Source organism: Zosterops lateralis, assembly GCF_965231275.1.
Source record: "Zosterops lateralis genome assembly, chromosome: Z".
Lineage (NCBI taxonomy): Eukaryota > Metazoa > Chordata > Aves > Passeriformes > Zosteropidae > Zosterops > Zosterops lateralis.
Genome location: NC_139800.1, coordinates 7,788,737 through 7,803,053, shown reverse-complemented (window position 1 = coordinate 7,803,053; position 14,317 = coordinate 7,788,737). Strand labels below are relative to the sequence as shown.

The window sequence follows — 14,317 nt, the reverse complement described above, 5'->3', positions numbered from 1 at the left end:
TTGCACCAGGGTCATTCCAGGAATGCAATCAAAAGAGAGTGTTTTAAGAATTTGTCAGTCCTTGTGAAGCCATACTTGCATGATATACTCCCACACATGCATGCTTTGACTGTAGATTAAAAAAGGAGAAAGTGAGAGTGCTTCTCACATTGCTGCAGTCACTGAATTAGACACTTGCAGAAACAGAAATCAGTGCTGTCACTACAGGCTGAAGGAGAAATATGAGAGAAAATCTAAGACTTGCTATGGCTACTAGTTCCCTTACTTGTAGATGTTCTATCCACTGGCTGTAGACAGTCATAGGATTATTAGAATCATTAAGGTTGGGAAGGATCTCTAAGACCATCAAGTCCAAACATCAACCCAGAACCACCATCATGTTCACCACTAAACCATTTCCCCAAGTGCCACATCCACATGTTTTTTAAACCCTTCCAGGGATGGCAACTCCACTATTTTCCTCTGCAGCCTGTTCCAACGTTTCACCATGCTTCCCATGATTTTTTAAAAAAATTTATCTAAACCTGTCCTGGCACAACTTAAGACCATTTTCTCTTGTCCTATCACTGGTTACCTGAGAGAAGAGACCAACTCCCACCCACGTATAGCCTCCTTTTGCAGAGTCACAGAGAGCAATGAGTTTTCCCTTGAGCCTCCTTTTTTTCCAGGCTGAACACCCCCAGCTCCCTCAGCTGCTCCTCATCAGACTCACATGACTGGCCTCAGCCCATGATCCAGCCTGTCCAGATCCCTCTGCAGAGCCTTCCTGCCCTCCAGCATATCAGCACTCCCACCCAGGCTGGTGTCACCTGCAAACTCCCTGAGGCTGCACCTGATCCCCTCATTCAGATCACTGATAAAGATATTAAACAGGACTGGCCCCAGTGCTGAGCCCTGGGGAGCAGCACTGGTGACTGAACACCAGCTGGATGTGACTCCCCTCATCACCACTCTGGACCCAGTCAGCCAGGCAGTTGTTAAATCATGAATAGTCCACCTGCCCAAGTCAGGAACAGCTGGTTTCTCCAGGATAATGCTGTGGGAGATGGTGTCAAAGCCTTTACTGAAGTCCATGCAGACTACATTCACAGGCTTTCCCTGATCTATGAAGCAGGAGATCAGGTTGGTCAATCAGGACCTGCCTTTCACAAGCCCCTCTGGCTGGGGCTGAGCCCTGGCTGTCCTGCACACACCCTGTCATGGCACTCAGGACAAGTTCCTCTGTGACTTTCCCTGGCAGTGAGGTCTGGCTCTGGTCTGATGCTCCTTCCAAACCTCCCTGTAGATGGGTGTCACGTTTGCCAGCTTCTGTTCACCTGGGTTTTAACTAGAATTCCTGCAAAATGCTAGAAAACAGCTAGGTTAAGCTCTTCCACTAACTCCCTCAGGTGGATCCCATCTGGCCCCTTGGATTTATGCAGGTGTTAGAGGCATAACAGATCACTGACAGTTCCCTCCTGGATTATGGGGATTCATTCTGCTCTCTGTCTCTGTTTTCCAAATTCAGGGATCTGGGTACCTTGAGGACCACTGGTCTTGCTATTAAGGCTGAGGCAAAGAAGGCATTAAGTACCTCATCCTTCTCTTTATCCTTTCTCACTGTTTCCCCCACAAACAACTAAGGATGGAGATTCTCCTTGGCTCTCCTTTTGTTGCTGATGCATTTCCCAGTTGCCCAGAGAACCTGTGGATTCTCCACCCCTGGAAGTGTTCAAGGCCTGGTTTTATGGAGGACTGATCTAATGAATGGCATTCCAGTCCAGGGTTGTTGGAAAGAGATGATCTTTAAGGTCCCTTTCCAACCAAACCTTTCTATGGTACTATGACTGATTGTCTGCCAGCTTCTTGTTGTGACTTAGCAGCTTCCCACCTGGAAAACCAGCAGCATATAATAATCAGTGGGCTGTGCCAGGCTGGGAATTTCTGTGGTGATGTGGCCCCAGGGAGGCAGCACACTTCCTTACAGGTTGGATCTGGTCAGTCTTCTCTCAGAAGGGAGACATCAATGACTACCCTTTCTTTTTTCCTTAGTTAAGGTGATCTTGATGAAGGGGGCTGGTTGCCCTGCCCTAGGAAACCCCTCCAACCCAGATGGACATTCATACATATTCTCTTTTCCCTGATCCTTGAAATCCAGAGCCTCATACCTATTGTATAAGGGCACCTGGGGAGGTGAGGCAGGTCACGAGAGGATTTGCCTCCCATCCCAAGGAGAACCACATTTCAATTCCCCTCCATCTCTGATGTCCACTCCTTCTGCCTGGTGGCAAGAAGATAGAGGATCCATTGTTTTTTATAATGTGGATGGCGGATATGTTGGTCCAAGGGGTGATAGAGTACAGTTCTATGAGTGGATCTCCTTCTCAGAGTCCCCAACACTTCTCAGCCTTTCTCCTTCTTCTTACAGCTCTGCTATAGAATAGACTGAATAGCTGAATAGACTGTCCACATGATCACATCTCATACAACTGTTTTCTCTCCTGCCTTCTAAGAGCAGTGTCAGGCTCTGGCACTTCCTGCAGTCTGAGACCTGGAGAGCTCCATGTTTCTGTAGGAGCTTCCTCTGGGCCACCCCATCCTTTTTGGCTCACAAAGAGGATATATCTTTCAGCTGAATGGAAACCAAGCTTCTTCAGTGAGAGTGATGACCACCAGCTGAGTGAGTGTTCAAGCTGGCAGTCCTCAGCACCCACCCTGTGCCCCCTTTCTTGTGAGCTGTTGCACCTTGCTCTGGTTCCTCACATCCCCTGGGGGTGGCTTTTGTACATGTGGGGCCCACTGTCACTCTCACTGCCACCCACTCTGAGCCAGAGCTGCCTGTGTGTGAGTCAGGGCTCCACTGCTTCCTCCACTGCTCAGGGCAGAGGGGGCTGCTGTGCCTCTCTCTGCTCTAGTTTTGAGGTCTTGCCAGCTTAAGAAAGTTCCTCTTGCTCCTTCAGCCCTGTCCTTGGCTCCAGAGCACATCTGTCCCTGCAGTTTGCTGTGGAATCTTCCAAGATATTAATATTGGTGGGAGAAAGGACATTGCAAGCAGAGTATAAACATTTAAAATAAAAAAAAAAAAGCAGGCATTGTACGGGTTAATCCATGAAAGGTAGGTGGGATTCAACAAGTCATTGGTTGATTTATCCCACCAGCAAGACAACCAACCAGTTCAACAGTCACAAGCAGGCACAATTCAGTGGGGATGATGTACCATATACTCTGGTACTATACCAGAGCTGGCCTGCATTCATGGTGCAAGCATCTTCCCCCTCTGGGGGAGAACAGGGAAGCTCACAGAAGGGATTACAGAAGGGTAGTTGCACACTGCAAGTCAAGAATTTCCTTTAAAAGCCCTTTCTTTCATTTTAAAAAAATGCGTACTTGTCACAGCTGGACTGTGCAAATTTCAGTAAGACATGAAGAACAATAATTGCAGTGTTACAGAATTACAGCAAGAGACATTTTGCTGTGAAATTGCTGCAAGTCAAGTACACATCACACGTAGTTACCATTTTCAGCTGTGTTTGGGAGCTGCTGCTTGGCGGGGACTATCTGTTCCACGTGCCAGCACATCCTGCAGTTTTTCTGCTACCTGATTTGGAACTTGATCCTGTCATTCCTGGTTTTCTTTTGCCCTAAGTATAGGACACAAGGGCGGACAGGGGTGATTTAACAGCTTGTCCTGCTGCACCTCTGCAGGGCTAAGGAGGTGGAACTGCACCTCAGCATCACTGTCCTTTTCAGTGGTTTCTTTGGTGGCAGTCCCAAGGAAGCTGGTCCTGCTGGCAGTGTCTGTCTTTCTTCTTGGTGTCAGCTCCATTTCTGCACTTTGTCCACAAGCCAGACTGGAAATCTCAGCTGAAGCAGGCAGTGAATCAAGGATGGCTGGAGTAGGTTATCCAAGGAACCAGACTGTGTAAAGCCATAGTGTGGGAACTGTTGCTCTGGATTAATTTCAGTGCCATGAGTCTGACAAAATGTTTGCTTTTCCAAATATATGATCCATTGGTATTTAGTTAACAGGTCTAATTAACTGTACATTAAAAAAGAAGAGTTCACAGAATCACAGAATCATTTAGGTTGGAAAAGACCCGTAATATTATTGAGTCCAACCTTGGACTGGCCACCCCCTTGTCAGCCTGACCAAGGTACTGAGTGCCACATCTAGTCATTTATGTGTTGTTACATGTTTGTTACAAATTGACAAAAATAAGACAAACATCAAGCATATCTCTCTTTCCTATTCACTCTTTCCTTTGTGCAGTAAAAGTCAGCATTCACATCTTCCTTGGGTAACATCAGCAATACTCAGTAATATCTCCAAGCTTTTGCTTCCTTATGGAATATTTAAATATTTACACATGGGTGGTGCCAGTCATGGATTTTTTTTTCTCCAGCCTTTAACCCATTGCTTCATGGTATTTAATGTTTTCCATAACCACTGCACTACAGATAATAGAGCTGCCTTGCAGTTTTCTACATGAACAGAGCAGGTGTACCACCTTAAAACATAGAAACTGAACTGTAAAAGGCAGATAACTATTTTAAGCTTTGAAAGCTAAAGCTAGCCTGCTTAATTCAAGATCAAAATTATACTAGTTAAGGGAAGAGTTTCACTAATGTGAAGATCTTAAATTATTTCTAGTCTTGTTTGAAAAACAACAGTGTAAAATTATGCCTAAAAGAGAGCTCTGTATAAATTCTTGGGATTTCTTGTAACGCATTTTGCTGTTAGCAGAGATCCTGCTTTTTTAAAGATGAGAAATACACTACAGAGTGGTTGGAAAGACAGCATTTGGTAGCAGAACATCAAATGTTTCCTTACAGTGGGCCACAACCCTGAAGTACTTGGTGGAAGTAGCTGGGAACCACCTTTTTAGTGGTTTGGGTTTTTTCTCTGGTATATTCAGTGTGACTTATCCACCTTTGTCCTTTCAACTTAATTGTTAACTTTGGGGCATGATTTAAAGTGCGAAGTAAACTTTTCCAGCCTGAATGTCTTCTGCAGCAGGAATATTGTTCAGATGGATACCAACTGCTGTGCTCCTTCTATGGGGTTTTCCAGGGTCCAGAAATGTGGAGGAACACCTGGAAGTAAAGCTGGTGGCATTTTATACCATGCAGGTGTCCTAGAAATCTCACACTCTGGGGAATTGTTTGATTTATTTTGCTCTTTACTTGCTCAAATGAGCCACATGTGACCAGCATGCCCTGCCTATTCAGGTTCTACTGAAGTTACTGAATGTGTGCAAAAATAACTGCAGTGCCACACAGCAAGGCTGAGCCTTCTGCATTGAAATCACAGAATACAGCACCAATTTATGCTAGAAAAGCATATTACAGATGTACATGGCCCTGAGTTAAAAAAGTAAGTTTTTCTCTTGGGGCTTAGTGATACTATTTATTTATTTATTTATGTGTTTGTTTGTTTGTTTGTTTAACACCCAAGAAACATCCCAGTTTAATTTCCAAAAATATACTTTTATGATCTGGACAGCAATGCTCTTTCTGTACCTGGGCAGGCTATAAGTACATGTTTCTGTGTAGCTCTGCTGTAGTCAAAACACAGAAAGCTCTTTACTTATCCCATTCTTTGCTTTGAAAAGAAGCCTTCACTTGATACAGGAAATACTCACACAAATTATTTCCTAAGCACTACCAGTCATTTATTAGTTATTTACACTGCTAGTTGCACATCTTGTTCAAAATATTTTTATTAATATTTATTTCAGAATAAAACCCTTCATAGGCAATGAGAATGATATTGGTAGCCAGTGTGGGACACCAGCACCAGTGGATGCTGTGGAATAGATGCAAAGTTCCCTTCTCCTGTTATAAAGTATTCAGAGATAATTTCTTCTGGCTTTCCTCTTTTTTTGGTTTTGGTTGGGGTTTTTTCCACAAACTGCTGTAAGTACATTTTTCATTTTTACTTTTGAATTTTTTTAAAGATAGTGGGAACCAGACATATATATATCTAAAACACGGTACAGAATTAGGTAAAATAATCTCTGGTGATTTTACTCCAAAATATAGTTCTCTTCACGGTGAAAATGAAAATAAGAATTATGTGTCTACATGTACACTGTGCCTCCTGAGCAGGGCTCATGAAAGGACATGAGACAGACTTTTACAATCTCAGAAGGCTGGGCTGTGTGAAGTCATGTTCAAAGGTCTCCTTTTGCCTGGTATGAAAAACAACTCTGGCTTCTTGCCTGTTCAGCAGAAGCCAGTTCCCTCCTGAGCCTGCTGTGGCCAGCCCCAGCTCTCCATCCCTCACTCCTCAGTAGTGTGATAAAACCCTGGAGTTCAGCTGACCCCTGCACTGACAGTGCTGTCAGTGACCCCTCTGCCTGCAGCACTGCTTCCTCAAGGCTCAGAAGGCTGTGTGCTAGAAATACAGAGTGCCTGTAAAACAAGTCCTGAAAATGACAGTATTGTTTCTGCAGAGGTGATTCCAGAGTGGAAATTCACTTGAGAATTTGCTGATGACAGGTTTGCTGCCAACATCAAGCTATGAAGTCTGCTCCACCCCTGGGAGGGAGGGAATGAAATCCAGGGGAACCTGGACAGGCCTGACAGCTAGGTCTGTGCAAAAACTCACAAAGTACCACAAGGAAAAGTGCAAGGCCCTGCACCGGGGTCAGGGCAATCCCAAATACCAGTAGAGACTGGGTGGAGGATGGATAGAGAACAGCCCTGACAAGAACAACTGTGGTGGCGCGCTGGCGCGACCCCGACAGGACTTTGTTGTTCTTATTTGAAGTTATACAGTTATGTTTTGTAAATTGCATTTATTCCCATTGTTCAAAATGGCCTCCCCTTCCCTCACAGTTTCCCGCCTTTTCCCCGTTGGCATGACAACCCCCAACCCATAATAGTTGTTTACAAGTTTCAGTTAGATGTCAATCTTTTTGGTTATATAATTTCCCCACCCCCTGTTATGTAACTACCCTTACCCCATTGGCCCAAAGTTTGCTCACCCCACAGTTAAAGTTTGTAAAATGTTCTTGATTTGTCCGTTGAGAGACCACCCTTGTTCCCACCCCCTGTTGCTAGCTAATAAAAAGCCGTGGCAAACCCAGGCTGTTGTCTCTCCGGGACGCAGCCTTGGGGAACACGCACTCCCTTGGTTCAGCTACCCGAGAGTCCCGCCTCTTTGTTCCTCGCATACCCGCAGTGCTGGTTGGGTCCGCTCACCCCTCTGGCTAAGTGGCCCCCTGGTTGTGGTGGCAGCTGGGCTGGCCGGAGCCGCTTCCATTGGAGCTGACCACCGCAAACAACTCAGGGACAGTTATGGGCAAGAAGCTCAGCAGGGCCTGACAATATGCACTTGCAGCCCAAAAAACCATCTACATCCTGAGCTGCATCAAAAGCAGCGTGGCCAGCAGTCCACAGAGAGGTGATTCTGCTCTGCCACTCTCGTGAGGCTTTGAGCACTCTGCCTGGAGTGCTGTGCCCATCTCTGGGGCCCATTCTAGTGAAGACCTGGAGCAAGTTCAGGGGAGGGCCACAGAGATGATCAGAGGAATGGAGCACCTCTGCTGTGAAGACAGGATGAAGGAGTTGAGATTGTTCAGCCTAGAGAAGGAAGGCTCTGGGGAGACCTTATAGCACCTTCCAATACCTGAAGGGAACCTACAAGAGAGCTAGTAGAGGGACTTTTGAACAGGGCATGCAGTGAGAGGACAAGGGGAAGTGGCTTTAAACTGAAGAAAGGCAGGTGTGGATTAGATATTAGGAAAAAATTATTTATGTAAGGGCAAAGCCCTGGAATAGGTTGCCCAGAGAAGTAGTGGATGCCCCATCCCTGCAAGTGTTCCAGACCAGGTTGGGTGGAACTCTGAGGAATGTGGTCTAGTGAAAGGTGTCCCTGCCCATAGCAGGGTGGTTGGAACTAGATGATCTCCGATGTCCAGGGTAGAAATCTGTTCCATTTCCTTCCAAGCTGTGTCCTGTAGGAACTGTCCTGCAGAGTAATCTCTGGTCAACAAATGCTACTTTTCATTGTGCTATAAAACTGGACAAACTTACTGTGAAAATGTACTTTACTAGCTTAGTATCTCTTCCACAGCACAAGGCTGGAAGTGGAAGAGTCACTCTCTTTTCCTTGGTGGTTCTGTGTCTGTCTGAGCATACTGGGATTCTCTATAGCCAGTAAATCCATCAGTAAAATTATTGTAATGCAATTGTGATTACACCACAGAATGTGATTTTTCAAATCAAACTTGAACTTCAATATGCTATAGGTCTTACTTGCTAGTCTGAAGTGAGAATGGTTTGAAAGATCCTGATTTCACATTACTCTTATATCCATCTTTACACACTGTCATAGGTTAACACAGTTTTGGTTTTGGTTAATGCAATAATGCCCTGCCAGGATCTGGGACTTTGTTTTGGAAAGGACAGTGACCTATCAGGAGGCAGTTCTTTCTATTGGCAGGTAGCTGAAGGCTACTTTTGGCAATACCCATATAAAGCTGAGTGTGCCCAAGCCTACCCCTTTTTTTTTCCTCTGGCTGGGGAAATCACCCTAGGTATAGGGTGTGTGTGTCATCAGTATGTGTCATAGTCACCTTAGGATACATACCTATTACAATTTCCTGCAATGCTAATGGAAATAATATTTCACATGTATATCACAGGACTGTGGATTTAGCAACAACTTATTGAGTATCTGTTGTACAACAGATTTAGTGATAATATGAACAGAGTTTTCAACAGCAGTGGTTGAGGGGCAGGGATTAACATATCTGTTTGTAAAATAAGGCATTACTTGACCCTTTTGAGTACAAATCACACTAAAAGAATGGGGATTCAAGAGCAGAGGTGCTCCTGCAAGCACAGAAGCAGCACACGTGCTGCAGTTTGCAGACGCATTGCCAACGTCCGCCTGACGTCGCACAGGAGCACGAAATTCTCCCTGGGGCAGCCTGACCTAAGCAGGGTCTGTGGATCAATACGACTGATACCAGCAATATTTCAGTTCAGCACTGTTTTGACAGTAGAAACAAATGCTGCTGTCTTCACGGTCAAGCCTATATTCTCATCTCAGTGCAGAGGCATTTACGAGCCTAATCTAAAACCTGATGAAGCAAGAGGAAATTGTTCCTGTTAATGCAATGTGTTTCAGGTCAGTCTAATTATTTATTAACAATGCTTACATTGTTAGGCATCAGTTTTTCAGAATGAAAAGTACATCTGTACTTCAGAATGAAAACAAACTCCAAATTACTGGTGAACTCTTTTACAGATATTTGTGTAACTTTTAAAATGTTGTTCTAAGTATGGAATGATGACTGGGCTGTGTGCAGACACGGCACAACCCTCTCAATATTTTCATGAAGTCCTAGTGATTATCAGCCAAGTTATGTGACATTATTTGCTGGGTTTGAGGTATTTCTAAATGCTAATCAAGCACAACAAAAATACAGTGACTGGGACTTTTTTGTCTTTTTCTTTCAGTATACAAGCTACAATTGTCAGGAAAAAGTGAGTGCAACAAATGTCAAAGTCTCAGTTCACCTGAATGCCAAGTTGTATGGACTGCACTGTACACTGAATTGTTTAAGGACAGTCACCTTCTGGAAAGTAAGTTTCTGAGCCTAATGCCATCAGGCAGGTAAAATATTACAGTAGAGCTTTCCAATGGCAGGAGAGTTATCACCATATACTATAAGTCCTAGTAGCTTAGCTGTGGCTTTCAGAGTCTGCATTCTTCACTAATAGGAGTTTTTTCCTTATACTGAATCTTAACTTGTATATAGTTTCCCATTTAGTGCACACTTTGTTCCATTTTTCTGAGCAGGACTTCTTCATCTGGCATATCTTAAAGCAGGCCAGATTTAGACATTCAAATGAGTACTGTTTAAGCTCTTTGAGTGACACTTTCTTTTTAAAATACTTACCCAGCTTTCACATAAACAGTAAATACATTTTTTTTGATAATGCTCAATCTAAAAGGTGCACCTTATATAAAATTAATCAAGAAAAAAGACCATTTTTTGATATGAACCAAATATTTCTAAAAATTAGGTGCCTCCAATAGAAACACTTTGCTAAGTTCAGGTGCTGTGGTAGTACCTGAGTGATAATGTCTGGCAATAGACAAAGCTTTCACTTTTCATTTTAAAATCACTAACTACTAATACATAGTTGCCTTTGACAAGGCAACTCCTTCTTGCCTTCATCAAAAAAAAAAAAAAAAAAATCCAGATAATTTCCTGTCATTTTATTCTCCTTTTATCACTGTCTCTCCCCTTGCCAACATATCATATGAAGCAATCCCACTTTTGGAATGGCAGTGATCAGGGTGAGGAGGGCATAGGTAAGATCAGCCCAGTACTGGGATATTTCTGGCTTGATTCTAAGAACCACATAAAGCTCCAGAGGTAGTCAAACCTTTGGTGAGCTCACTGGCTGCAGGAACCTGAGGAATACACCCTGCTGACACCACTGACCTGCATCTTAGTTTATCACCATCTGCTTTGTGTGAGTTTCCAGCCTACCTTCTGTTGCCTCCTCCTCTTCAGCCTTCAGAGTAATGTTACCCCCAATACCCTTTCTGTCTTTCTTTCCCAATTAATCCTGGACCTTTTCTCACCATCCTCCACACCTCTACAAAACTCTCACTTGAGCCAACAGGGCACAATCCTGCTATTTTATTCCACTCTCTCCCTGACAGGGACTCAGAACTGGCACCATTTTCTGGAAATGCCAGGAAGAGCTCCAGCTTAAAATGAGTGGTCACAGGATCCTCTTTGTGTTGCCTTAACCAAGCTGAGGCTTGCCTGAGCTTGCTATGACAGTCTGGATTGTGGCTCTCGTGGGACGACAAGCATATAGCAGGCTGGAGCAGAAAACACATGCCTTGGTGGTGTTAAATCATAAATAAATCAACAGCAGCAGGCACCTTTTCTGAGTATAAAAAGCAGAAGCTTCATTGTAACTCATTTAACTCCTCATTTCAGCTGCAAATTCTATTACACTCCTGAAACCTGTTTTAATTTGAAGAGTACAGCTCTTCAGCTGAGCTCAAAAATGAGCCTGGTAACAGAGACCCCTGAGGCAGAAATCTCCAGAGCAGGCACGGCATGAAAACATTACTTGCCTGCTTTAAGATTAATTTCCCCCAGCACCCACTGGAGTTCAGCACCACTGGCATTTGTGCCTCCAGCCTGAGACAAGCAGGAAGACATCCATACCACCAATGTGTGAAAGTGCTTGGTTTGAAAAAGCCAAGGAGAAAAATCAGCATCCTACTCCTGCGCTGACATAAACCAATTTTAGCCTGCCTTTTTTGGTGGCCTTGGAACACTGCACCTCACTGCCATGTTGCTGGTTCTAGTGTGGATAACAATAAAGAACAGGGCAGATGCAGGAAAATGTACATAAAACTGAAATTAGGAGCACCAAATTAATAACAGGAAAGGTAAGAAACAGTGACAGAAAAGTGGTGATCCACAAGGTCCTGCATAGCAATCTTCCTTTCACTATCAAAACCACTAACCTGACACACTGAGGATGAAAAACACAAGGGAGGAGTTTTACCACTATTATCAAGTTTCCTTTTACCTGTGTTTCATGAGTAGCTACTCAGATATTTACTGACACAGATATTTACTGACACAGTCAGGTAGCCTTTACTCTGCTGTGAGCAGGGTAGGTAGGTGGGGCATACTCAGACCCTGCATGGCTGATATGAATAACTAGCTTGGGACTCCATCATGCTGGAAACATGAGCATCCCTATGTGACCAACTTTTCTTAATTTGTGCATTAAAGAGCTGGCAAACTATGTCACAGATATATCAATCTGCAGCATGTTTCAGTTGTTGCAATTTGTATACATTTTCCAAGCACATCATCTTGGATTCAGGCTCTGACTGTCCTGGCAAAGGATGAAACAATGACTTTCATGCATTGCAGTGAGAAATGCATTTATTTGATACACTGGTTCATAATTAACTTTAAAAAGACAGCTAGCACTATCATAGCTAACAAAACTTCTTTATCCCCTTAGAAGTACTGCTCTGTGTATTCCTAGGTGCACGCTCCATCTGAAGGAGTCGATTTTCTTCCAGGTTCAGTGTGACTATGTACCCGAGCAGTAACTACAATTACTGATGATGTGAAGGAGAGCTGTGCACGTAGCTTGCATCAGTGAAGACTAGCTATCCCTTCCTGGCATACCTCTTCCTCTCTCTATCCCCTGATGCTGTATTTCCCAGTTTTCTGGAAACTGTGAAGCAGGAGATTAGCTCTGCTTCACGAACTCCGGCAGCTCCATTCCTGTGCGCAGGGTAAGCACTCCTGCCTTCTCCAGGGCAAAGGCTGGGTGAGCAGCATCAGTGAATTTGTGCCTGATGGCAAACAGCACCAGTCCTCTCTCTGCATTGAAGAACAATAGCCTGCCACTACTGTAATCCAACAGGATGCCAATCCTGGCCAGGTGTTCCGTCACGTGGACGTCGCTCATCACACCAGTGTGAAGAAATCTGTAAAGAAAGCTGCGGGAAAATGGAAACCAGAATACAGTGAGCCTCCTCATAGCAACTTACCAGAAATAACCTGCAGCTTAATTCCAATCTATTAACAGGTGGCTGCATACAGCAGCCTGTCACGTGGCTGCAGCATTTTGCTCGGTACGTAGGCAAAGCAAATGTGGCATCACTTCAAGCCCTGCCTGGCATCCTGACAAGCCTTTTCACTTGGCATCTTTGGACTTGTAGAAGAAAAAAAAAAAGCCTCTTGGATGTTTCATTTAGCTAGTAATGTTCATACATGCATATGATTTCACACTGAAAAAAGTACACTTGTTTAGATCAAGAGCACCTCTACAAAGCAGCAGCGTGGTGCCTTACAAACCTCCAAGCAGCCTGGCACTGCCCTGTTACCACAGACTACCCCAGCACCCTGCAGTCCTGCCACAGTGGCAGGGGAGTGAAGGACAAGGCAGGAGAAAACATTCCCTATCAAGTCTTGACATTTCCTGCAGATGGAAGTAGGTTCTAAAAAGGCTGCATTTATGGAAATAAATATACTTGCTGGGGTTGAGTGAAGCAAATCAGGATATGAGCAACAACAAACTAGTTCTTTAAGTTTTATTCACTGTCTGGATGAAGGGTGCTAAAATCATCTGCTTGAGTTTAATTTTATTTTTAAAGGTGCTTTATAAGACCATTTAAACTAAGAGGAGGTCTAAAGATCTTATGTAAATGACCTTTTCTTATTATTCAAATTTACATAAAGGAAGCAGAAGAATCCTTTCTGCTTTCATGATTCTTGTGGCTGGCCAGCTTTATTTTCATGAAGGACAAGTAACTTCCCAAGTCACCAGACTGAATCCTCTTTACCTGGTTTGTGTAGGACAGCACCTCATGCACCAGGAGGTATCACTCAACCCCAGGACATTGCTCTGTGTTACTGCTTCATAGCAAATCCCAATCCTGTAGCTTCTGCAGGCAGAGACAACAATTTCCCAGTAATGACATCCCTGAGCAGGCAGCAGTTCACCCAGGACTGAAGGAAACCTGTTTGTGGAAGAGGAAATAAAATAAAGAAAGTGTAGTGGTAGACAAACCATATTGTGATATTTCTTTCAGTCAAATCATGAAGCATCACATAAAATTACTACTGAATTGCACTCTGTTATTCTAACTGCAGGGTTTTAGCAAAGATTTAACTTAGAATCTTTTCATTTTTGCACTGAGATAGACTTATCTAAAAAATCTCGAATTTAGAAGCCTTATTGAAACTAGAAATTCTGGTAGTTTTATGTAGACATAGTCAAAAACACTTGTGTACATTCAGTGGTAACAGCAACAAAAAGTGCTTAAACCGGTAAATCCTCATCACCTTTTAAAAAGCCATATCAGTATGGCACAAGTTATACAAGTGGACCTGCGCTTGTGCTAGGACTGATATCAATATGTCAACCCCCCTGCAATGTCCTCAATGGATAGAGCTGGCTTGGTACAACCGTGTTAACACATCCCAGGAGCAGTTCCTAGCTCTCCAAAGCCACAAATACTTTGGAAAACATCACCAATAATGCCCTCAGGAGAGTAGCAAACTATGGAAGATGGATTACTTCTATCCACAATATATTAAAAGCTAAGCCCACAAAGCTGACCTTCTCAGGGCAGCAAAAAATTGCTTTGAGACTCTGATGGATTAAGTGGTGACAATGGGCTGAAATAAATCAAGCAGTCCAAGTAGGTACCATGCCTTTGACTTCCTGGCCATTCCTTAGTGTGACACGGAACTCTTCCCTACATCAATCCCATCACTGACTTTCCTGAGATGTTGCAGTGTTTGAAAGGGGTGGGGGG

The 14,317-nt window shown here is 43.8% G+C and overlaps 1 protein-coding gene across 1 annotated transcript in view; it reads right to left on the bottom strand.

The window, feature by feature from the left end:
* Positions 1 to 11,917: 11,917 nt before the first annotated feature.
* CMYA5 (cardiomyopathy associated 5) overlaps positions 11,918 to 14,317 on the bottom strand; it is a 45,545-nt gene continuing 43,145 nt past the window's right edge. Inside the window, exons 12-13 of the mRNA XM_083884159.1 lie at positions 13,340 to 13,516; positions 11,918 to 12,493 (exon numbers count right to left, since the gene is read on the bottom strand). Coding sequence (XP_083740285.1) covers positions 12,241 to 12,493; positions 13,340 to 13,516 — 430 coding nt within the window. The 3' untranslated portion in view covers positions 11,918 to 12,240. The remainder of the gene's footprint in view (positions 12,494 to 13,339; positions 13,517 to 14,317) is intronic.